We start from the raw sequence: 26275 nt of genomic DNA on the forward strand, positions 1-26275 counted from the left end.
GTGTTCTTGCACTTCTGCCCAGGGTCTCCTTAACTGACCTCCTTAAAGAAGAGGGGCAAGGGACAAGTATCCGTTAATCTCCCATGTTTTGCCCTTACATAGGGTGTATGATGGCTTATCCTATTATGTGTGTGCACAGACCAGCCAGCCCTTAATACTTGTATGTATGAATCCACCATATTACCTTGGGCTTGAGAAGCCTCAACAGGCAGAACTATAGTGGTCACAAATGAATGGTGCTTTACTGTATGACTTTACTATCATACATAACTGCATATTTAAAGGGGATGTATAGTCAAAAATCAATTCTTTTGTGTGTTACGTAGACCAAATGAAATAAATTTGCAATATAAACCCATTAAAACGTCTCTACTGTTTTTTAATTAGAAGCTAATACACTGTTCTCCTGAAATGAGAACATCAGGACGGCCACTGGCCCTGTAGGTTTCCAGGAGCTGTGACCAGAGCGGTCACAGCTCCTGGAAACCTACAGGGCCAGTGGCTGTCCTGATGTGAGAAAAGCAGAGGACTGCTCTGTACCAAACATGAAGAAAAACAAAAACAGGGACTGTCCTATACCAGACAGGATTTTGCTTACTGGATTGTCATTGGTCAGTTGCTGATAAGTGCAAGTCAGGCTCAGATAAGGAAGTGAGACATGAGCAGAGAGTGAAACACTCCTCATTCAGCTGCAGACACTGAGGGATACAGAGCTCTAGATAGCAGTGTTTTAACCCTGTTTTAACTGCTTTGCCATCTGATTTATTTAGAACATCTGTTATAGTTTAGATTTTGTTTTACATTCCCTTTAAGGGCCTTGGATATTTCCAGCATTTCCTGGAATGGCATCCACAAGGTCCACAAACTGCATATATTAAAGCTGGAGAGATATGACTACAACCAAGATAAGTGATGATATCTACCATCCCATCCCATGTAAACTTTACAGGGGCAAACTGGCATTCAACCCAAATCTGGACAGGTGGCACTGGATACAGCAGGGGTGGGCAAACTACGGCCCGCAGGCCACATCCGGCCCCTTGGCCTTTTTAATCCGGCCCACCGACGACGCCAAGTCTCATCACGCGAGACTTGGTGTCATTGGCGGGCCGGAATTAAAGAGACTAAGGGGGCGTAATGCTGGCCTGGCCCTGCCCGCCCTGGCCCGGTCTGACCCGACCCGGGGGTGAGTAAATGTGGCCCGTGAGCCAAAAAGTTTGCCCACCCCTGGGATACAGCCACCTGTCCAGCTTTGGGTTGAATGTCAGTTTGCCCCTGTCAAGTTTACACATACCTAATGACTTGAATAAATGGTATGCTTATATCTTACCTCCTAATTGCCCCTCACTGCCTGCACGGTGTCACACTGTCCTATGCATTTGACCAAGTAATAGGTGGCTGCACAGTCCAAAGTTGACAAATAAACAAAGCCTGATTAAATATTATGGTGTAGGGTTCACCTAAGATGTGGTGGCAGAAGTCCATTGGTGGTGCCAAGTCATACAGCCTACTAACAGTCTGCACAAGCTGGTACCAAATACTCTTGTGTGGTATTTAAATACATAGCATGAATACTGCATATATATAGTCAAAAATATGTACATTCTTCCTTAACAGCAGAAATATAATCATTGCTTAAAAAGTGCAAACTCCATTCATGTAAAAGATCTGGTACCTGGGGGGCTTGTAATGTTGGAGTACAATGTACCAATACCTGTCTCTATCTCTCTTTAAATGCCCATGGTTTGACAGCAGGTAGGAGTGATCAGACTGCTGTGCTGCTTTCAAAAGAAAGGGGAAAAGTGTGCCCATGGCAGGAGCTGGCAGTGACATTTGGAACCCAGAGATACTCACTCTGCCAGGCAGTATTTTACTGTTGCTGTCTGAGAGCACATCAGAATCATGGCTGCTATCAAGGTGGGACGCTATGGCACAGGGGTGCCTGAAGAAACTCAAATGTGTAATTTGCAGGTTGTAAATGGGGTGGGGTCTGGGTGAATAATTGGGGTTTTGGCATAATGGGGTGTGGCCAGGCAGACCAGGGACATGAACATGCATGCATGGGATATTATTTTTTGTTGAAGCTTCATTCTGCTTATTGGCAGTGCTAATTATTGGGTCCTCCTGGGGTGGGAGGGAGCTGATAACTTAGTATTATGGGGGCCCATGATTACTTACGATAGCCCTTGTCAAAATGTCAGACTGCAAGGTGTGCCACAGGCTAGAAAAATTCAGTGGTAATTAACATTAGGACACCTTACTAAATGACTTATGACTGGGCAATGGCAATAGGAGAGGAAGTAACTAGAATAACATAAGCAGGGCAGTGCAACTCCAGATACACAAAGGAACACATATACATATAAAATATACAATGACATTAAATAGCCAGGGCCAGAGTTGTGTGAATGAGGAATGCCCAACCTGCGGCCCTCTCTGTTGCTGTACTAAAACTCACAGAATCCTACAACTGCCTTTGGCTGCAGTTCAGCAAATGTGGGAGGACCACAGGTGTATATACTAAACAAAGAACACACTTATTTGCTTCTAAAAACAGAATACTATAGGTTTCTACCCTGTGGCCCTCCAGCCGCTGAAGGATGCCATGGGGTGGAAGTTCAGCTGGAGCTGGATTCAGCAGTCCGGATGTGCCTATAGTGGGAACGACCCAGTGCTATTGCCTTGATTCCTTTCTATGATTATTGCGCCGGTGTGGAATACCCAATTGGAACTTCATGTACAGAACTTCAGTTTGGCTGGGAATTTAATACTGTGACAACTTCCATGTAATACTGCCTGGGGGGAGGTCAGTCCATGTCATTAAATTACCAGTGCATAAACCCAGGCAGTTAAGTGCAAATTAAGAACAAATACATATATATACATGTACAACCAAACCACAACTTTTGAAAAACATCTTCCTAAAACTACCTTAGTCATGTGACTTGTTATTTCTTATTAACGAAGATCTTTTATACTTTTAGCAGGAGCAGAGAAAGAGAAGGCTGGGGCCCATATCAGCGGGGGGAAATTACATGGGTCAGTAATATTCAACCTGCAACCCTCCAGCTGTTGTTCAGTAAACTGAGGTACAATAACAGCTGGGGGACTGCAGTTTGGATGCACCTGATGTATATAATAAAAATATCCAACAATGGTTCCAAAAAGCCCTTTTTACCTACTATGCCCCCACCCCATAGGGCCCCTTTCATACTAGCGGCCAGTGATGAGTGAAATTATACACCAAATTTCACCATGAAAAAACGCCCATTGACTTCAATGCGTTTTGCAATTGTTTGGGAAATATTGGACAGATTCACTCATCACTATTGGCAGCCACTGGCACCTGCCCTTTCTTCTCTACCCTAAAGCTAGCCCTGCCACTGGCCAACTGGAGGGCAAAATAATGTCATATCAATGGCCATTGGCTGCAATTGCAAGCACAAATGTTTATACCCCTTCATTCTATGCATGAGGGCAGCACTACTAACATAGGAGGGAAGTGAGTAGGGGGAGCATCCCATAAGTACAAGCGTTATCCCTGCACTTTGCATTGTTACATTATGTTATAATTATTCTCAGTTGGACAGATGCAGGCCTAATGTTTTCCTATGTCCTGTCTGGCTTGTAGGAGGGCTCCTTACATAGCTACACATTTGCCTCCAATCCCTTGGCATTGCTTAGAAATACTTTGTTTTTTTACTTAACTTACTTCGTGTAGCAAAATAACTTTTTGTAGGATTTTAAGATGCATTCAAAGCTTATTACAGGCTGAAGCAAAAGGGGCTCCTTCTGATCTGGTCTTTAAATGTCAGCGCTGGTGAAGCTGGGGATCTGTTACAGAAAGCGGAATATGACTGGCTCTCAGACTAGATCCTCATAGGAGAAGCCTGTAATAATAAGCAGGGAGTGTGGGCTCTGTGATGCACAGAGTGGAACTCCCGCATGGTGCTGCAGTTTTCCTGTTGAAGTCTGGCGCCATACACTTGGCTACACCTCTGTCTCGCCATGAACACGGAAACGGTAAATACAGGTGTATTCTGGGTGGCCCCAGTTGCTCTGAATTCTCAGTTCCACCAGCTGATAAGTGGGTATGTCGCCTCCCTTGGAAAAAAAAACAACAGCAATAATTTTGCTGGGAACGGAGCACAAGTAAGGAATTTATATTCAGATTTATATAAAGATTTTCCATGTTATCCAATCAATCATTTCAGCAACAGTTTTCATTATGTGTGTATCAGTAGTGCGTGGGCTGGCCTGAAACCCATGGGTTTACCTTTCTCATGGCCCCACCCGTAAGGTCAGTGCACTCCAATTCCTTGTGTGGCCTGTTGCTCATTTATTCACTCCCCCCGCCCCACCTCCTTTGGTGACATCAGAGAGGGGGCACAGGTGTAGACGTAACGGTGGCATGCTGGGTCAAGTTGGTTTTTGGGCGGGCATGGCTAGTGTGCATGTTTTCCTGTATGTACCTGTCTCCCATTGTACTGTCCCATGGATTATGTTGGCACTTGTAAATGAAAAAAAATACATTTGTAAAATATATTAATATGATGGAGAAATTAAATGGTTACCTGTATAGAAAAAGTCTGTATTGGTTTCCCATACTGATTATAGGTAAAATTTCCCAACAGAAGTCCATCTTTCTGTGACTCTTCCTCTAAACCCTGCAAATTGATAAACACATCACCATGTTTACCTTAAAGGAGAGAAAAGCTACTAAGGCATTTTATTGCCAATAGATGCATAATATTCACAATAGTGCAAGCTAGAACACTATATTTATTCTGCAGAATGCTTTACTATAAACGGCCCTAGAGCTCCCTCTATTTGTTTAAGATAGTAGCAGCCATTTTAGCTTGGTCTGACTTTCAGGCAGCAGTGTGCAGGCAGGTAACAGCTCTCAGCTCAGATTACAGCAGAGATGGGAGGGGGAAGAGTAGCAAACTGAGCAGGCTTGTGCTGTGCCCTGAAATGTGGTGTTTCTTTTCATAGAGGACTCAGTGCAGCATTACTGTAAGTGCTTATGGCTGTATTTACATAGACCTTTGTGATAAGGCTTATTTAGTTCTTCTCCTTTAAGATTTAGATTTATTTTTAGAGTCACCAATCACATTGCTTTATGGTACACATCACATAGGATGTATTTTTGGAGAGTTCACCCTCCCCTGACGGAACCACAGCAATTTGCACCCCCCCCCCACAAAAAATAAATCTGCCCGTTTCATTGGCAGTTGATTAAAAGCAAAGTAATTCAGCAGGGTTGAGAGTCACCATCTTGCGTCTTCTCTTGCAAGTGATCATTGACACCAAGCATGTGCAGTTGAAGCCAATCCAGACTTGAAGACTGAGCAAAGCAATATGGTATCAACCAGCTTCTCTCAGGCTTATGTTTTCCTAGCAGAAAGTTCATTCCATCCTTTTCTGACTCTTATAAGGGTAAGATATATCAAAATGTGAGATTGGAGCTACCCACTTTATATTTATTCCTATGGGAATTTTAGAAGAGTATTTATCACTGGGTGAAAGTTTGATATATTGATATATTTGAGTTTGATATATTTGATAAATACACTTCAAAAAATCCCATAGGAATGAATAGAAAGTGGGTGAGTTTTTCTGTGGTGACCTCTAATCTTACATTTTGATAAATCTGCCCCTTAGTGTATGTATGCGTGCCATGAGGAAAATAGAGATATAAAGGCATTACTTAGGTTTTGCTGATTCAGAGCGTATAACTATGACAGCCGGTGGCTGCTGCTATATGCAGTTATACGTCGCAATCAATTGGAATACCAGGAGGCCTATTTAACACTATTAAAACTGGTTCTGCTGGAATCTAAACTAATACAAATCCATGACATTCTACTTGCACCTCAGAAGGGTTAGCATTTAAATACCTCCTATTTGACAAAGATAAACACCCAACTAATCAGGAGGATAGAGTTTTTAAATATTTTTATCATTTCTTTTTCGACCCTCTCCTATTTCTCAGAACTAAGGTAAGTAGGCATCTAGTAACCATATCAGTTCAAAATACCAGCCTGAAAAGCCGAGTAAGCAAAAATAAAAATAGAATGAAAAATGAACACCAACTGCAAACTGTCTTAAATGGTGCTACAAGAAAAAGGTATTCTATCTCCGGTATCATCCGCAAATCATCCTCACCCCTTTAATACCAGCCACATATTGAATTCATATCCTACATGGTTAATTAGAATTTAATTTAGATACATGCTGCAGACTGAACTGATTTATGTGCAGCCATGTATCACACATCTAAATTAATTGCTAACTAGCCGTGCAGGAAGTGGATTCAATATGTACCTGGTATAAAAGGGGTGAGGTGGCTAACTCTAGCCCTAAGCCTATGCTTGCTGCAGTACATGTATTTGATAAATATTATAAATATAAATAAGAACCATCTAGGAAAAATCCTGGTTTATGACCAAGTTTTTGCTTTATTTAAGAAATTTCTGGGAAACATAGGCGCATAGTCTATTTTGTATAAAGGATATTATGTATCTGCATGTTTGTATTGCATTACGTGGCAACTGCCACTCTTCCATATCTGGCAAGGAATTATACGATGAAATATCATACGTAATGCACACTATAAATGTACTCCTTTTCTACAACATTTATAACCAATGAATATTTAGAGGTTTGCCTTCATTTTAAGTACATTTATAAATGTGTATTGCTTAGGAAATGTATTATTCATATAAATGCTTTGACCAAGGACCAAAGTATCACTGAATGTAGTAGATTCATGTCACATGATTGCCAAGAAATGGGTTTATCGGTCAGAAGTTGACTAGGATTAGGACTAGAATCAGACAGAAAAGGAAACTCTTCTCTATACACATGTCTGTATGCACACTGGGCGCCCTTACTCACCAGGTTTATTATAGTAAACCTTAGTATATACATAGCTAGGAAAAGACTGCAACTCGGCCGCAGCTCTATGCAATACATGCATTTGATTCAAGGTTATCACTTGAGGATTGGTTTATATATATATATATATATATATATATATATAATGAAATCCTACTTCTCTATCACAAGACCAATTAACATTACACGACCACCTATAATCTACAACAACTCACATAGACAGAGAAGTCCTTGGGTGCACTGGAAATGGTGGCCTTAGGTGACAAGGAGCGAGGTATGTGGTCAATAGTTACTGCTGTTGGGTGGATAGGGCTGGACAGACGAATAACTGCATAACCCTGAGACCCTCGAAAAGCCCAACAATTTCCTGGGTTCAAATCCGGCTGAAAAAGAAAAGACAATCATGATTATCCTATTATAGGGTAAAGGAAATAAATATGTATTGGATACCAGCCCTTTACCTGAAGAATGACTCTAGGAGACTGGGACTGGTACCAAAGAGGGACACCAAACAGACTAAGAAGAGCTGTCTTTGTCTCAAATGTCTCAGAACATCTTGTGTTTATGACACTGGCTCCTGAAATAGATACAAAAGCAATGTATTAGATGGTACTTCGTTAGGCTACAGTGATAGAAAGGTTTAGACACAACTAACCTGAAGATTCCAGAGCGTAATCCACCATCCCAATACGGTCTTCACTGTATGTTTGGATTGCACGATTTACAATCTCATGGACCTCCTAAACATTAGAAAGCGAGTGAAAATAAGTTATGACTTATAAAAGTAGACAGAACGGTATGGAGAACAAAGCATTAGTAAAGATGAGGTATAGATACAGTAAAATACAGTACCTCTCTGGTTATACCAGATAGTCCTCCTGCCTGCAACTCTCTGTCTACAGAGGTGTGAGCACGAGCTGCCCATTCATTCCTTTCTGTTGCTATGCCTGCCAATATCTTCCTCTCTAGCTCCACCAAGTGTTTTTGGAGCTCATCCCGACGTAGAAAGAGCTCAGCAAGAGGTCCAGTTCTACCATCTTCCATTTGGGTCCGAAGCCATTTTGGAAAGAGCAATTCTACCTGCAATAGGTAGAAAAGGAAAGAGGATTATGGAAATCATAACGGATACTGAATAAAATCAAGAAAGCAAACACAGAATGATACTACTGTATATAATACTGTTGCTACTTAGAAAACATTCCAATTTAGGGTTTTAATGTATAGGACTATAGAGTGATTATCGTATACCTTGTTGCTCCTCAACCCCTTGGATGTTGCTCTCAGTGGCCTCAAACCAGGGAGTTATTTTTGAATTCCTGACTTGGGGGCAAGTTTTGGTTGAATAAAAACCAAGATTTCCTACCAAATAAAGCCCCCTGTAAGCTGATAGTGTGCATAGAGGCCCTAATAGCCAATCTTAGCCCTTATTTGGCACCTCCATGAACTTTTATGGTGCTTGTGTTGCTCCCCAAGTCTTCTTACATTTGACTGTGGCTAACGAGTAAGAAAGGTTGGGGATCCCCGGCCTAGAGGATGCTATTTTGTTATGGGACAGGTTTCAGCAGAAATATCAAAGAAGTAATAGCAAATAGAAGACAAAGGAGATCTAACATGGTCAAAGTTTGCCAAACAAGGACTAGAAGAAAGAGTTCAATATAGATGTATGGATGTAGGTCAAGAGATGAAAAATCTGGGGGTAGAGAGAGTACCAATAACAAGAGAAGGTCAATAAAACAGAGCGAGTATGTAGGAAATCAGGAGGCAGCAGCTCTGCAACAGTACAACAATCTGAATAAACTTACTCCATCTCTTACACCCTGTATTTGCTTTGGGACAGTTTCCACTTGCTGTGACAAATCCGCTTGAGTCTTTCTTACAGCCTTCAGTTGTTCTTTTATCCCCAGAAGTTCACCACTTAGTCTTCCTTCTACCTCCACAAGGTTCTTGTTTAGGTCATCTGTGGCAGAACTGTAATGGAGCATAAAAGATGGAGCCCCGGTATGACATACGGTGCATTGCTAATGTGCCCGAGAATCATGGGTTCTGTGCATGCTAAAAGTCCCACCCTATGTGCCCCTATTATCTACGCCCCTGCTTATAGGGGCACGGGTTTAATTACAACTTTTTTAGGGTTTTAGCACAATAAATAGGAAGGGCTTTACCTTTTCATATCTGTCTTCAGCTGCACAATCTCTGCTTCCACATCCTACAAGAACAAAGAAATAACACTTAGATAGAGCTCATCTGTCTGCATGTAGTTTCCCTTTACCTGCCTTCTTAAAGCAGCACTTGACTAATTCTGAATGTGCAAGCAAATCCCTTTTTATCATCTGTATTATTTTTTATCCACAAGCTTTATATGCAAACTCCATCCAAATACTATTTTAAGGTACAGTCCAATATACATTGATACAAAGATTCAGTGAGCCATAAATGAATTTGCAATTGAAAACAGTATTTATTTGTTTCTGTTTAGCCCTGCAGTTTGGGAGTCATTTCTATAACATTTGAGGGAACCAAGTACTTTTCTATTTAAGGCCCCACATACCTTAAACATATTATGCATCTTCTGTACCATTTCCTGAAGGTTTCCTTGCTGCTCTTCTCTCAGGTTCCTCAAGTTATTCTGTTATTTGGGACAAAATAAACTGTAATTTTATTCTATTAACAAAATTCTACTTATTTCACAATAAAATCTGGACATTCTCATACCTTGGCCTTTGTGGCCTCTTGCTGTTGGATGCTGTCCATCAGTGCAGCTTCCCTATCACTTGACAGCTCTGAAAATATCTGAAAAATTTCTTCCCGACTAACCCCAACATCTCTTGGAACCTCTGTTTCCTTGGGTTTTGCCATGTTCTGTTGTTGGAGCAAGGTCAGTCCTTTTTCCAGACTGTGGAACTTTCTCTCTAATGACTCCATGCGAGAGATAAACTCTGCCTGCATTGAAAGGAAATGTAAGGTTATAACCCCCTACACACTATCAAGGCGTGAGGATAGTTGCCATGCTGGGACCTTAGCTTTAGAGGGCTGACAGGACACCTATTTGATTTCTGTTAACTAAGAGAGATTATATGTCTAGAGGTACCAACTACCTCATATTTTTGTTGAACAACAGCTGTAGCCCCTATAGGACTATTGGAAGTTTAGAGGGAAGTGGGAAACCTTCAGTATAGAAAGACTAAGGTATGCCAGGAGGACATACTGTATATGCTAGGAGAACCTGTATACCCGGGTATATATTAAATAAGCCTACACACAGGGAATGAATTGCTTTAAGGTAAATTAATGTTCGTAAGAAATCTCACGTAATTAAAAGCCATCATGAAGACTCACTCTTACAGCATAGGGTCTAGTGATGCATGGGTGTATCGAATACTCATGGCATTTGTGGATCAATATGTGAGTTGGGCAGGTTCAGGTAACAAAGGGGATTGCCATTATGGGTTTAGGTGCCAGGTCCAGCTGATGAAATTTCTAGACCTGCCACCTTCAGCCGCTGCACCTTCTCTTTGCTTTAGCAGGCCCTCCCACTTGGTGATATCAGTGGCAAGCCCCTCCCCCTCTATGATGTCAACAGCATGTTTGGGTTGAGGAAAATGTAAAGGCATGTAAAAAAAAGCAACCACCCCATGACTGATGATGATTTTTAAGCAGTTTCAAAACAAACACAAAATTATTGCTTAATAAAAATAAACGTGTTCATCCTGCAAGAAGATTTTTTGCAACAGTGAGCATCAGTCTGCCAGCGCATGGAAAGTGCCGCCAGGCCTGGACTCATCCAGCTTTGCTAGTATGACCTGGCAAATTCCCACATGCAATTGGTCACCATGGGTTATTGCACAGGTACAAATATGCCCAGTGTTGGTAAATGAGTCCCATATTTGACTTGTGACTGCTGTGATACCTCTTTAGTGAGAGATGCAATAAGAGGATCATTTGGTGGTACCTCAGATAAAAGAGATTGTGCTTGTGATCTTGTTTCCTCTTGTTTCAGTGGGATTCCCTCGCCCTTGGGTGTGTGCTTTACAGAAAATAATGATGTAGGGATGATAGTCAAACCACCAAGCCCATAGGGATAGAAATGCCATAATCCTGGGGGGATAAAATATAAAGAATGTAGATGCAAAATACATACATTAAGTTAAAATTAGTATCATAAACAAAGCAGTGGGTCACACATCCTGCTAAAAGAGCATGGAGGATTCCTATACACAAGCTGACTTTCTCTGCTATATATTTCTCCTGTGATGGCTCAGTTCTGACCTTTAGCGTTGAGCAGCCATGAACAATAACAAATGCTTGTTTTCATATTCAGCACCTTTCTACACACACAATAGGTCACACTCACCTTGCTACATTCTTTTCAGAAATTTGCTGAGTACTTCATAAGCAAGTAAATTCCATCCAGAGACAGATCCCCATCCTACAGACAAACCCTTTCCTCCTTCCCAAGCCCATTTAAAAGCTACCCTTTTTTGAGCTTTGACAGGTGGATGAGGAGGGCTGACATAGGTCCCAAGCGGTAAGTGAGCCAGATAAAACATAGTTATGACTTAAAACATACTTTGACTGTAGAAGATCCTCTATAGACACATATGTCTAAAGCCACACACACAAATGAATCGAATAAAATGGGTTTATTTTAGAGGCTTTGCCCTCCCTAATCTGGGCCTTTTGTTTGTTTACCCTCGTACTACAAAAGCAAATACAAAATACTGTGCTTGTGCAGTTACAGCCAATTATAATTCAGTGCAGGCATAACCATTTATTATAAGAGTGCAGTCATATCCAACCAGAATTCATGCAATCATAGACAGTGCAGTTACAGCCAAATATAATGCACTGCAAGTACATTCAGTTATAAATAATCGTAGTTATAGTCAGTCTCCCCATGTATAGGTAATTCATCATGGCCACCCCTAAAGGGATTTATGCATCTCACACCCCAATATACAGTAGCTGTCTTTAAATAAATACACTCCAAATGTTGTGATACAGCTCCCAGAAGCTCCTTAATCAAGGTTTTTTTTGAAGAAGCCAAGAGCTTGATATCAGCAGCAGCTTGTAAGTGGCAGACTGAAGTATGCCCACCCCTCTTATATTTTGGTTTAATCCTTTAATCCTGAGCCTCAGAGGCTGTGCTAATGCACGAGTTTTAAGGGAAAAAAAAGGCCTCCCTGTCTCCCACCAGATAGGAATGGCAGAGTAAGGTGCATAATCTCTATATGCAACTAAGCCAGTCCTACCTTTCCTTAGCTCTCCCAGTGACCTGTCTAACAGTACAGCCAACAAGAATACTCGTAGCAGGGGGAGCAGATGCTGACCATCCATCCATGGCACTTACCTGCACCAAGCAGAGCTAATAAGAGCAGGAGAAGGAGGATAATCAGAGGCTTCTTTAGCATGCTGTAATGCCTGTAGATACAAAAATGCTTCAGATTAATCCCAAACATGTGCCACTTGCAGAGAAACCAAACTAATCCACTGCTCTCATGTAACATTATTGCGCTTTTATGTGTATATACATAACAGCATTATTGACCACAGTCTAACTAGAACCAAATATTAAATATATGAGCCCATAATAGGCTTCTTAGCTAGCATTTACTGAACAGTTTCCAGTATTCTCTAGTGCAAGGTGCTGAAATTGTACTTTAACAGCTGTTCCCCAGCCACACAAAGCAATATATTTCCTGAAAATAGCAAATAAAGTGCAATTAATTGGGAAGGAAGCATTGTATTAGTTAGATTAACCTAATTGCTGATAGATTACAGTGAGTAACTGCACTGGTGCTATTTATTAAATATCCTATTTTAGTAAATCGCCCCTAAAGTTAAACAGCAGCATAACATTGGGATTCGCAGACTGGCACAGCTAATTCTTTGCTTACTCCTGTAATTTTTGTTAGTTACTGGCATAAGTAAGCACCTATGTTAAACTCATTTTCACTAAACTTGTTTGTCCTTTCACATTAATACATTAAAGGGGAGTAAATCCCCTTTATACAGGTATGGGATACATTATCCAGAAAGCCCCAAATTATAAGAAGGCCATCTCCCATATACATTTTAATAAAATAATTACATTTTTATAAGTGATTTGTTTTTAATAATTAAACAGTACCTTGTACTTGATTCCAGCTAAGCTATAATTAATCTTTATTGTAGGCAAAACAATCCTATTGGGTTTAATGTTTCAATGATTTTGGTTTAGGCAAAACTGACCTTTGTGTACAAGAAAGGCTCCTCATGGCTCCAAAACAGTCTTTCTCGCTTGGTCTTTTTTTTAGAAAACATTTATTTTCCATACACTTACATATGAAAACATACAGATGTACTGCTTTATTTACATAACAGGAAATACTGACAATAACACAGGAAGTGAAGCAATGTGGAGCATTTAGCAACATCTTAGTGGTAATTTTCCCACTCTAGCACCTGAATTCAGTGCACCAGTATGAAACAGTTTTTGCTTGTTTTAAAGCAGGCTTTGTAACCTCATTCCTATAGAGTGCGTATATGTAATAGCCTATTATCCCACTTGTAAAACACAATTAGCTGATCCAAAGGAAATGGTTATATAGTTCATTCTGTCATTTCACAAAAAAATATGTTTTAGATTTTTGTGACATACCCACCGTACAGTTCCTGTGAATCTGTCAGTGTCACTCAGACATGTGTACTATCCTGCAGTAAGTATTGCACACTATACTACTGGCAGTGTAGAAATTGAAGGCGCAGTGTAGTGCACTAAGCTATTATCACGCTGGCAGTACTGTGCTTTGTGTACAATTAGTTGTGTATTCTGTGCCTTAAGGCATGTTAAAACATGCCTTCCTACATATGTGTGTATGTTTGACCGTTAATAAAGATCTATGCATTTATGTCATGATCACTGACCTGGTTAAGATAAAGACATCCAGGAGAGAAGCAGAGGTGGTAAGACGGTACCATGTGGTACCAAACCACCAGTACAGGAGACCAAACACACGCCCTGTGCCATGGAGAAGGGAAAGACAGTGAGCAGAAGAAAGATGACAAGAAAATGACACAGATATGTGGTTGTGTGTATAGTAAGTGAGGTTAAAAAAAGTTGATAATTGATGTTCATCAATTACAAACTTTTACACAAATAATTTCAACTTGATCCAAAGTAAGGTGAACAAAACAGTCTGAGACTTCCAACAATTTGTTTCATTGGGGAAAAGTCCCTTCCTGACTAGGAAACAACAATCGGACCAGTCACTGCATCAACACTGAACACATGACACTCACAGGACCCATTTAATAGCTGTGCTGAGCTGGAGGGAAGAAGCTGCTGTCAGCACCACTGTAAAATCCAGAGGGGGCAGAGATGGCACTATGCAGAGAGACATCTCCTTGAAGATACTGCTTGGATAATGAATTAACCCCTGCAACAAGAGCACAGCAGCTCTGAGGGAAAAACCCTATTATCAGAACCAGAATACAGATAATTTCTTGGAAACTACTAAAAATGAATCCTAAGGTGTGGACTCCACTGCCTTTTTATAAAACCATTTTTGTGTGATAATAGTGGGTAATAATACCCATTACCAGGCCCACCAGGATACTGGAAAAATTCCTTGTGGCCCCGACCCTGTTGGGCCTAGTCACCTTCCTGCAAGCCAGTCATCCTCAGTCACCACTGCTCCCCACTCTGCAGGGCTACTTAGTTTGCTGTTAAAAATTAAATTTTAACAGTGAATTAAGTAGTTTAGCAAAGCTGGATCAGCAGTGGCTGGGGGCGGAGTGGGAGCGGTGCTGACTGGGTGGTGGGGCCTTGAGTTGGGTACCCATTAGGCTCTGGGTACAGGGGCAAAGCAATAAGGCTGAGCTCCCAATCTTTAACAGCAACCGTTGTATCTATGTTGTGGCCTTTTACCTGTTGTTGAACATCAGCCATTACACCCAGCATCCCTGACCAAACCTTCGTAAATTGACCGTTAAGGTGGCCATACACGAGGCGATTTCGCTCGTTGTGCGATGAACGATTATATCGACAAACGATCGTATGGCAATCGAGTTCCCATACGATATGCCATCCACGGGCAACGATAATTCGGGAAAGATTTTGTCGCATCATTATCGTAAAATACGTACGATCGTACATCTACGTACGATCGAATGTCGTTGACTTCCGCTGCTGGCAATCGTGACATGCGCAGAGAACAATCGTTGAAAGACAAATGTCTGACACTCACACCAACTGGCAGATTTTATCGTTAAACGACCAAAATTTTTAAACCTGGCCGATCGATTTTGGGGACGATAATGTCGGCTCGTTTAGTGGGCCGACGATCGTTCGTACACCACCAACTATACGATAACTTAACGATAGCATCGGATCGTTCGGGAATCGGTCGTTTGTAAGTAAAAAATCGGTCCGTGTATGGCCACCTTTATGCTCATAATTACTTTTCAATAGGCAGAAGCAAATTCTGTTTCCTGGGGAGAGTATCATATCACCTCTTTAAATATGGCGTACCTGGGAAGTAGAACAGGAGCAAGGGCAGTTTTGCCACACTCTTGGCCATGCTTTTCCAACGGGAAAGCCGTGTAACATCTTCACTGGGCCCAGGCTGGCCTGGATACAACACAACAGTTAAGTGTGGGAGTGAGGGTAAAATAAAGTACGTATATCTATGTTAAATATCCGATCAAAGTTATATCCCTATTTCTATGCATATAGTATACACAGAATTAATTAGTCCAACTGATTAACAGAGATCTCAGAAACAAATGCTCAATGGACCTCATTCACTAAAATAGGTGAAGTGCAAAAAACAAATAAACATTGTTTCTTCCCCACACTGCAGCATTTCCCCCAGAATTATAGTCTTACACGCTCTGAAACCCACCACAAATTTTGCATCCGATAACTCAGGCACAAAATTATGCAGTGGTAGCAAATCGTAAGCAATTTCACCTGAGATGAAATAGGCATGTTGTAGGAGGGACGTGGCCATAAATATTATCTCCCTTGCGCTTCATACAGTGATGCTTAATGGGAGCCCTGTATGTGGAGCTCAGTCAATGGGATATGTAAAATACAGTCCCCTGGCCCTCTGCACCTTGCACAGGGTTGGACTGGGACAACAGGACACCGGGAAATACCTAGTGGGCCCCGCCAACCCAGGCTGGTCCCTGCTCTTTGGTGCTCCACCCCCACCCCTGAAGTAAAAAGTATGTAGCACACATGGGGTAAGGGGGGAGTTGGAGGCTGGCAGTGGGTTTGACAAGTGGAGGGAAGAGTTCCCGGCTGGCTTGGGGGCCCCTGAGGTGGCAGCCCTGGTGGGCCCCAGACACTCCAGTCTGACACTGGTCTTGCACCACTGCCTCATATATATTGATAGGCACAACTTGTGCACTGCAGCAATTTTGTTGCAACGTTTATATAAATGACATGAAAACTTTCACAAATTTGTGCCTACAATTCCTCCCTATAAATCTTGCCACAAACACACATTGATATTTCCACTGGTGAATATGAGCTTGACTAATAATTGTATGGCTTTTCAAATTTTGGCTGCATAACTATAGACATATGTATATCGGCACATCACATTGTACAGCGTATTGAAGTTAGAATAATGAAAGTAGACATCTAATTGGTTGCCATGGCTTACTAGACCTGAAGTAAACTTTTCACCTGTTATTAAATTGCCCCCAGTATCTCAAGAACATCATGTACCTTCAGTCACTCCATATTTATATATTGGTCTATTTGTGAAATACAGGCAGTATGTGTATACAGTATCAGCCACGTATAAAATACTCCTAAGGGGAGAAATACAATACCTGTAAAATCTTCCTCAGAGGAATAGCCAGAAGATGAAGTAGACTTGTCGTAAGAGAGTTGTGTTTCTGAGACGCCATTTTTGCTTTGGTATGACCTCTCCAAGCCAACACGAGAGCGCACTAAGTTATCTCCTGGTGATGGTATTAAAACTCATTTCAACTCTTGTAGAAATTTTCATTAACTAAAAAGGCTAGATTTAACAATGGGTGAACAATTAACTCTAGTCAGTTATTGCCTACTTTTCCACTGAGATAAAATATTTCCCTGTTTTGAGCAGCTGATTAAAAAAATTCACCTAAAAAAAAAAGAAAGAAATGAATGCATGATTAAATATAGCCTATGATCTCCAGTGTATTCTGGCTATGATGACCTGTCGGAATGTGATCCAGCCATGATATCTTAAGGGCGGCATTAAAAGATGCAAACAGCCGCCTCAAAGGATTGGCAGTTCTAATATATTCCTTCACTTGAATATATTTTAAATAATTTACCTTAGTTGACAGAACTTATAGTAATTCTATGGCACAGGATCCTCTCTCATTTAGTAGTCCAGCTAAAAGAAATTGTTACATTTTTCATATGCAAATGAAATTCAAGGCCAGGAAATGCAAAGGACACTACTCCTTGTAATGCAGACAGACTGGCAGCCCCCTTTACAAGCTGGAAGATCACAAAGAACCTGCCTTGTCCCTCATTTGCTGCCAAGTGCAACATACCACTTCCTAGCTGTCACTGGCTGCTTGATAACCTCAAGTGAGAAGGGGACACCACAGGAATAGGGACCTCCTATAAACTACAACTAGTGATGGAATAAACATTGAGAATCTAAATGTTTGTCAAACTGCTGAAAACAGTAATGATAACATCACTATGCAGGCCTTAACAAGGAGAAAAGCATTGTATTTGTTTTTTTCCTGTCTCACCCCAGTAGGAGGCATCATAGTCTGTCTCTGGAAGCTCAGAAGTATGCCCTAGTTTGTCTCTGGTGATGTAGGAGCTTGTCTCACTGTAGTGTGAGTGATGGGCAGACTGGCGAGGGGTTGGTGCGTGTTTTAGGGTGGTCACTTTTCTCCTCAGGCTCCTGCAAAAGACAGATACAGATATGTTGATTGTGGTGGTCACAGGGTTGACAAGCTCTTACAGCAATTTGTTTAAAGCGTATCTCTAGCAAGAGCAAGTTTAGCTGTAAAAATTAGATACTATATTTGTACCCACCAAACACAAAGCTACATTCATAGCTGTCTTAAACTTTATGATCAGTAATGTAAGTCAGGAATCATTAGGAGGCTTACTGACCATTGTGGCCCAAGTACTCCCCTTTTACTTGGGTTTTCATTGGGTAGTCCTTTGCTGGTAGTTTAAATGGCTACTGATGACATTGGACCTGTGTGTGGGTGTACTCATGAGACATAACTTAAGCTGGCCAATACACTGAAAGATCCACTCATTTGGTAAGGTCAGCAAACTAGTGAATTTTTCCCAAATATGCCGATAAGCTGTCAACCTTTTCCACCAGCAGCTTTTATCAGCCCACCTTCTACACTATAAGATCCATAAGGCCGCCCATGATAAACAATAACAGTCTTTGTAAACACTCTACTGTATAAATTGAGCATGATAAGGCCAAGCAAGATAAGACACTTTTAATCGTTGCATCTATGTCGGAGAGTTTTTAAGGCTGATGGGCTTGCCTCACGCTCCTTCAGAAAACAAACGTGCATGCCTTTCCACCAGCAATTCACTTTGTTGCTGGTGGAAAGGCAACAAATCTCCCTGTGGGCCATCGTCCTTAAAGTGCCTTACAGCATTCTCAAATGGCTGAACTGGGTTGAAGTCAGGTGGGTGAGGGTTGACATTGACATTTGTTAGTTGCATGAGTTACTCTAACTAACTGCATCTAGCTACACCAAATATGGCCACATGGGGCAACTCATTTTGCCAAGTGTCCCCAACTTAATTGTTAAGGTTATACCATGTTTAGAGTTAACTATGAACTAATGAATCAGTGAAGGTCCATCTAATACTTCAGCTGTGACTGATGCAGTTAAAGAGAAGGGGTGGCTGTCCCTGGGCAACAGCATAATGAGGTTCTCATAATTCATTAAGAATGTGTGCCAATAAGCTGGTAAGTGGAAAAAGATGCCTGTGCAGAGTTCATATGGGTACATGACAAAAGTCCCAGTAGGAATGCTGCTTAGCACTGCATCTTCTTTACAGGAAGAAAGGTTCTATAATAACGAGAGCTCTGTTTTCGTCATGCTGTAGTGAGTCATTTGGATGGCTGTTGGCACTTAACCCATGTTAGGGGCTAACAAACCCATGGATCAGGAGTGCGATGTACAGGGATAGGAAGGGTGTAATATTGCTCATAATGGGTGTGTCAGATTTAGATTTAGGAGGGTGTGTGATGGTGAATCATTAAAAGTACTGCTGAAAAGTGAATTGCATTGATGTTTAGGAGCGTCTGTTCTGCTGAATGAGATATTGAGTTAACTGGAACATCATTTTGGGTTTAAGAATGAATAACAGGGGTAGGGTCCGAGGTGTGAGGCTTCAGGCATTGCAAAAAGGGCCACAATCTGAGTGAAAAAAAAAATAATTTGGGAATTTAACAACAGCTGGAGAGACACAGACTGAACAGCCCTAATGTATATACTAAAGTATCTACCAATGTTAAATATAATAAGGGTAATTTACTTTACCCGGGTTGCAAGTGCTAAAGCACTAAGGGGGCAAGAGTGTGATTCTTAGTGTTCACTTAACAAGTTCCTGTGCCCCAGGGAATACTGCACTGCCTTTTGTTTCATAATAACCCCTTATATGTTCTTTATGTATTAACCAACCATTGTTTGTGCTAGCACAGGCCTAAAGCTAATTCCCTTTCTTGCCGGCATTAATGCTGTTCCTAATTCAGAGGAGCATTTTGAGGGGCAGCAAAGTTTTAAGCTCTCAAATTCCTTAGCAGTTATAAAAGGAGGAGAAGTTCAGGGGATAGGAACTGTCTGCCATCCCCACTAGTTCTTATGGTTTCCAGCAGAAACCTGTAGAGAAACAGCACGTAGCTGAATGTCTGATATCTGGACTATGTCACATGTTAGCATTTACTGGAGACATCCATCTGCAAACTGCATCGCCATTGGTGGAGGGGCACGAAAAGACTTTGTGTAAATGGATGTTCTCAGTATAACTAATGTATGGAGGAACCAGTAACATTTTAGAAAGGTGTTAATAAGAATTTACATATAACATACAGTACAGCCCCTTTGAAGTTGCAAAAACCTTGTTCTTGCTTTAGAAATATAATATATTATACAGTATACATACACAAACTATTCCATAGCCATTGCTAAGTTCCAGAAGGGTTGTAGATATGCTGTGCAGAACGCTGTATGTAGCCCTCAAACACTTCCAACATTGTCTATGGGGGCTGTTTTAGGCACTTTAGTGCCATATTTTTTTAAAAGCTCCTGTGTTAACACGGGCGTGGTTTGAAGTGGGTGTGGTTTAAAAAGGGGAGTGGTCAAAACTGGCTTCCATTAACAACCGTCCACTATGTAGGCCAGAAAAACTCCAGCCCTCTGTACCACAAAAGTTGGACAGCACTGCTTTAAATGATGTAAATTAAGTATTTTACTTTAAGTTATTAGCCATTTAAAGGCAGTAGATTTTTCCATATACTTTTTTTCAATACAAGCATTTAAAATTGTATTCCTGAGTCAACAAATGTATTTTTTTTAGCTGTAATATTGGTGTGTAGGCGCCATCTCAGTGCATTGTGCCTGAGTCTGAGCTTTCAGAAGGAGCCAGCGCTACACATTAGAACTGCTTTCAGGTAACCTATTGTTAGCTGGACTTGGATTTCTTACTATTGAGTGCTGCCTACTGGGAGCTGCTATCTTGCTCCCTTTCCATGTTCTGCTGATCGGCTGCTGGGAGTAGGGGGGTGATATCACTCCAACTTGCAGCAGCTCAGCAGTAAAGTGCGACTGAAGTTTATCAATGCATGCATGCCTGTGGCACCCTGGGAAATGAAAAATATTGCTAGCCCCATGCGAAATTTCAAAATTAAATATAAAAAAATCTGTTTATGTTTTAGAAAAACAGATTTCAATGCAGGATTCTGCTGGAGAAGCTCTAACGGATGCATTTTTAAAAAAAAAAAAAAAAATGTTTTCTCATGACAGTATTCCTTCAAGCTGCAAATACATTCTAAGTATATTGAGCTCTGAATAAACAAGTCTCTATCTAAGCGGTGCAAATACAATACAGCAGACCCTGGGGGCTCGGACCCTTATAGTAGCTGTATAGTAGTTCCCCCTTCCCAGCCACTCCTACGCTAAACTTTACTGTTTAAGCTGACAGATAAGTAGAAGCTACTGTGCCTAGGGGTTATCTGTACATCTCTACCAGAAGGTTAGCAACATAGAGTAGCTTCAATCTCAGGTTTGCCCAAGTATTAGTGGGCAGATTAGCCAGAAACCCATGTATTTAACTGCAGGTCGAGTAGGTTCAGGCTTACAATTTATTCTCCAGTGGCATATAAGCGGCCCAGTCCCTCCATACTATGCCAACCCCCTTTTGACCAACCGGTTTACTGCTTATGGGCTGGTTGAGTGCAGGTATAGAAATCTTTGTAGCATGGCAGGCTAGGTTGTGATGGTTGGGTAGTGTGGAATGAATATTTGTTGCATTGTTAAATAATTAAAACTTTAATAACCTTAAATAACCTTTAAAAAGGATGTTATCCTATGCCTCATGCTACACACACACACACACACACACATTACTGCCTGTGTATCATTATTATTAATGCTTGTGTTCCAAGGAGAGATTATGCTCTGGGTAAACACAATCTCCTTTATGATAATATTTGCATTCTGATTATTTGGGCAGCATGTGATATGACTATGTCTGGGAGGTAGTTCTGCTATGGAATACAGCAGTTTAGAAACGATTTTGAGATTTGTTGAATTGCTAAATCTATGGTGCTTTGATGCAGGTGGAACCGAGGGGTATGTGCAGGGGAGCCTGCATCTCAGTAGGGACAACACAGCTTCCTGTGTGAATGCAGTTTCCTCCCCACACACCACAGGATGTTAGAAAGCGAGCAACACAGCACTTGTATCTCACAGATAGCAGATGAGACACTACATGCAATTCATATAGCACTTGCACCAGGTCCATGTGCAGAGCAGCTTGTATGGCGCTTCCTTGTGTCATTGGCACTTTTACAAGAAATCAGGCATCAAGCTATAAAAGATTCCTTGCTTAGCAGCCAACCAGAGCCGGATCCAGAGAAACAGAGGAAAGCAGAGAAGTTTAAGATCTGCTAGTAATCAGAGAAGCTGCAGTGTGCTCAGCTTGGCACAGCTTTGAGCTCCAGTCCTAAAGAGAAAGAGTGTTCTGCATCTTGTTCAGCTGCTATGGATGCCTGTTGCCATCCTTGTGTCCCCCCAGTGTGAGGATAGGTATTTCTTGTATGCTTGCTACATGGACCTGCCTTATCCAAAGGGAAAGGTACTTTGGGGCAGGTAGCACTAGCTGAGGTATTAAAAGAGCTCTTGGGGAAGGGACACTTTGCCAGGGACTGAACTGAGCAATTGATTCGCCCACCCGGAGTTGATTGTGGGACTGTGGCACTTTGAGACACAGTGCAAGGATTTAGAGAGACCCACGTGTATCCAGGGGTTGTAACAAATTCTGTTTCATGCTTCATTTATCTTTATATAAAGTTAATCTTTGTTTCTGCAAACCTGTGTGTGATTTATTTTCCTGGTGGAATTCCCCTGAGGTGTGCTCCTCAGTGCCCATTAAGTGGAGGCATTGCACTGTAAATCCCAGTTCCCAGTACATTTCATGCATAGGGGCAAAGTCTACTGAATTCCAAATACAGGTAAACAGCCAAAAAAAGAGAGTGTGAATCTTTTCTACAGAATTGTGCCAAGAAAAGAGGGGTTACACACCTCTCATCTGACAAATCAGATTCCACCACTCAATATCTTCAGAGACCTGCTGACCAGGATATTGTGGAAAAGGGCGGAGAGATTTCCAAAGGTGTGAGCTTAGGCTGCTGTCTGTTTTCCCCAGAATCACATTTCTCCCACCTAATCAATCAGACTGCATCATTTTGTGGTGTCAGAAACTCATAAAGGAGTGCTGAGCTTGGTTATATAGTCTACCTGCCTGCAAACCTCAAGCCAATGCTAGGGACTGGCCTGCCTCCCTATCAGAACCAGAGTATATAGAGTATATAAAGGGGCAAACAAATGCTGCTATGCAACTACATTTGCAAATAACCATTACTATTTTTGAGTGAATATAAATCTGAATGTTCCTTAAAATTATGGTTTCATTAGGCCAAATACTAAAACCCTATAAAGTCTTACCTTGTAGGACCCTCTTTATATAAGGAATGGCTCTCAATACTGCTGGTGCTGATCCTATCGTCCTCTTGCTCCACTGTCCCAAGACGTTTACTCCGCCGAGACATTTTCGCCTACCTATGGAAACCATGTTACAATGAGGTGGTCGGCATTACAGTACATAGCATAACACACTGCTCACTCCATTGCCACTGTAATCAATGGAAACGTTCTCACTCGGTGAATATAGGAAGTGGGAATAAGATCCCGGTAGGCACTGGGGAAACAGGTGTTTGGCAGTGATAAGAAGAGGGAACCTAACACTAAATTTTGCTCAAGGGCCTGGGGGCTCTACGCTCCCTTCAGTTGCTACTCAAGTCAGTATCCAGGAATAAAGGATTTATACAGTACTTAATAAATAATAATTTACCAAAAGGATGGTACCCCTAGCAATCTACTGAATGGGCTGGAATCGATAAACTTGGCAGCACAACAATGAAGCACAGGAAGAGGATATAATCAGATGATCTTTATAAATCCCATTAAAATCACAGATCCCTTATGTATTTCATGCACAAGGTACATAGACTAAGAAATTTACCATAATCCAACAATAAATGGTGACATTAAAACATTCCCTTCCAAACAGACACATCCAATGACCAATAACAATTAAATGCAGAGTACTGAGCACAGGTGCAAACACCAAAAGACTGGGCAAGACTTAAAGAATGAACACAGCACAGTCAATGTGCCCAGCTACACTGAACATTAGCTAGTTCTAAATAATGACTACAAATGTTATACTACATAATGACTACAAATGTTAGTGCATACCTGAACAACTGATCATGGAAAACAAAAAGATGATGATAATAATTTGGGAATTTGTTGTTGAATGAAAATACTAATGTTGAATATGAATCAGGCCCAAAGGTTGCCTATTACCAAGTGTAATGATCCACCATGCCATTTTCCTAAGCAACCCAGACAATATATCTCCTCCTATAACTGATGGATTGATCTTATCAATTCGACTAAGTTTAAAAAAAATCTCCTATCTCCTCCTCTACACTCACTACATGCTTGGATAATGGAGAATATTGTTCTACACCTTAGCATACAGGTCCATTACCTGGAAACCAGTTATTTAAAAAGTTCAGAATTAAGGGAAGCCCTTTTTTCTATGTAAAAATAAAATAGTACCTTGTACTTAAATTATTTTTGAGTAGAAATAAGTTATGGATATCCGAATGACAGAAAGACTCCTTATGCAGGAAACCCCAGATCCTGAGCATTCTGGATAACAGGTCCCATACCTGTATTCAATTCAAATTTTTATGAATTTTGCTTTTCAGTGATCTGGTAGTCTAGCCTACGTGCTGTATTCTGCACATAACAAACCTAATCAAATAAACTACATTTATGGTATAGCACTTAATATAGCATTTGATTACAAACTTCGTAAATGGTCCGAACGCCATTTAAGAAAGCACTCATTCCCCCAAATTGCATAAATGTAGAACAATGTTCTTTCAGATCAGACCTTTTTGTTTTAAAACTTCTTTCCCAGGCAGTCAATGCTATATGGGTAGCAGGAACATACCAGGGACATCTAAAAGTATTAGTAGCTCCTGTCTCTGGTTCTATCCATATCCACTATTTTTACCCATTAAATTTCTTACAATTTCCTCACTGTATTTGGAAGCTGTAAATGATTTCAGACACAGCTAAGGATTTTTATAAACCCAACTTCATAGACTTCACTGCTATTTTGTCTAAACCTGACACACAAACTTGTGGTAACTTCCACTACGAAGACATAGCCAGACTGAACAGGTACAGCTTCCACAGCAAAATCAACAATAGGCAAATCATAAAAGACACATGCTTATTACAAAAAGTTCCCCAAGTCTGTTTTCTTTCCCCCCTGCCCCCATACATTTGTCAGCAAGTTTTACAGAAACCGGGATGTCTTATCTACACATGTAATAAACAGCACGTGGAGGAATTGCATTTACAGATACAGAAAGTCCCAGAAGGCAGAAGGTGCAATTTTTAGGGCCCCAGACCTGAGTACACACAGGGTTTATGTATATAGAAAACAGCCTTTATAATTTGGGCCTACTGCTTGCCCATGGAGAAGGGGATACACAGCTCTAGAGCCCCATTGTTAAGGGTACACTGGCAGAGAATGGCAGGGTCAAGAAACAGTTCTGGAGACACCATTTCTTTGTCATGGTTTTGCTTCCAGCAGAAATATGTCTGTTAATAAGCATAAAAGTCACAATGGAGGGAACATTACATTCAATCTGAAGCCCATACAAAGGATTGCAAGTCACACTCCTCTGAGCCTTTGTTATACTGTATATGGACTTTATTTGCCTAGCATGAAAACCCAGTGGTCCCAACAATACCCCACCCTCTATTCAATTCTATTTACCTGCTCCTGTATATTATATATATATATAGATAGATAGATAGAACCTCACTTCTCAGAGTTTCCCTGCTGTCAGTTTTCTTAACCAAATGTCGCCAATCCTTTATGAATTCAAATTTTCATCATTTCTCCCCGGATGAAGAAAGGAAATAGATCAAATCGGTCGAGAGATAATCAAATTGCCGGTATGCAAATTCACTGCCGTGACAAATGGGAGGAGGCACAGTATAAGGGTGCATGGAAAATGTTTCAGCTTCTGCAAAGAAAAAAACACACAATATAGCATGGAATTTTTTTTTTTAACTTTAAAACAAATAGTGAGTGGAGAATGAGAAAAACACGCAGATCTTTTCTATTGTGACACAAAGAAATAAATAAAAGGCAAAAAATAGGGTGTACAAAGTGAAAACGGCTGAGGGAAGCAATGAGAAAGCAACGAGCAAGCAATGAGCGGCTTCAGGAGTGTGGGTTGCAGTAATAACGACAAAGCAGATAAAGAAGCAATGTTAAGTAGCGAGGTAATGGTTAAAGGAACAATGCAGGAGGCTGGCAGGCTATAAGGATCACATTAAAAAGTAAACACAGCATGAAACCCACAGTGAGAGGAGAGGAAGAGAAAGCGCGGTGAGTGACGTTGGCTGGGTGCCTCTCTGTGCTCTCCTGGTGAGTGTGCAGATGACAGTGACACAAACACACACACTGGGCTGTCAACTTAGGATGCAGCTGTCTGCATTAGATTCAAAGCCCATC

At 41.1% G+C, this 26275-nt stretch overlaps 1 protein-coding gene across 1 annotated transcript; it reads right to left on the bottom strand.

The window, feature by feature from the left end:
- Positions 1 to 1658: 1658 nt before the first annotated feature.
- On the bottom strand, positions 1659 to 26275 carry sun2 (Sad1 and UNC84 domain containing 2). Its single transcript, XM_012962518.3, has 19 exons — positions 26123 to 26275; positions 25578 to 25781; positions 23110 to 23223; positions 17647 to 17804; positions 16723 to 16854; positions 15410 to 15508; positions 13804 to 13897; positions 12248 to 12318; positions 10850 to 10995; positions 9613 to 9840; positions 9449 to 9526; positions 9063 to 9106; positions 8703 to 8868; positions 7753 to 7980; positions 7556 to 7640; positions 7362 to 7477; positions 7116 to 7283; positions 4575 to 4667; positions 1659 to 4104 (listed from the first exon to the last, which is right to left on the bottom strand). Exons 3-19 carry the CDS (start codon positions 23211 to 23213, stop codon positions 3991 to 3993), a joined length of 2124 nt encoding a protein of 707 aa, XP_012817972.2. The 5' UTR covers positions 23214 to 23223; positions 25578 to 25781; positions 26123 to 26275; the 3' UTR covers positions 1659 to 3990.

This window comes from Xenopus tropicalis, chromosome 4, assembly GCF_000004195.4.
Source record: "Xenopus tropicalis strain Nigerian chromosome 4, UCB_Xtro_10.0, whole genome shotgun sequence".
Lineage (NCBI taxonomy): Eukaryota > Metazoa > Chordata > Amphibia > Anura > Pipidae > Xenopus > Xenopus tropicalis.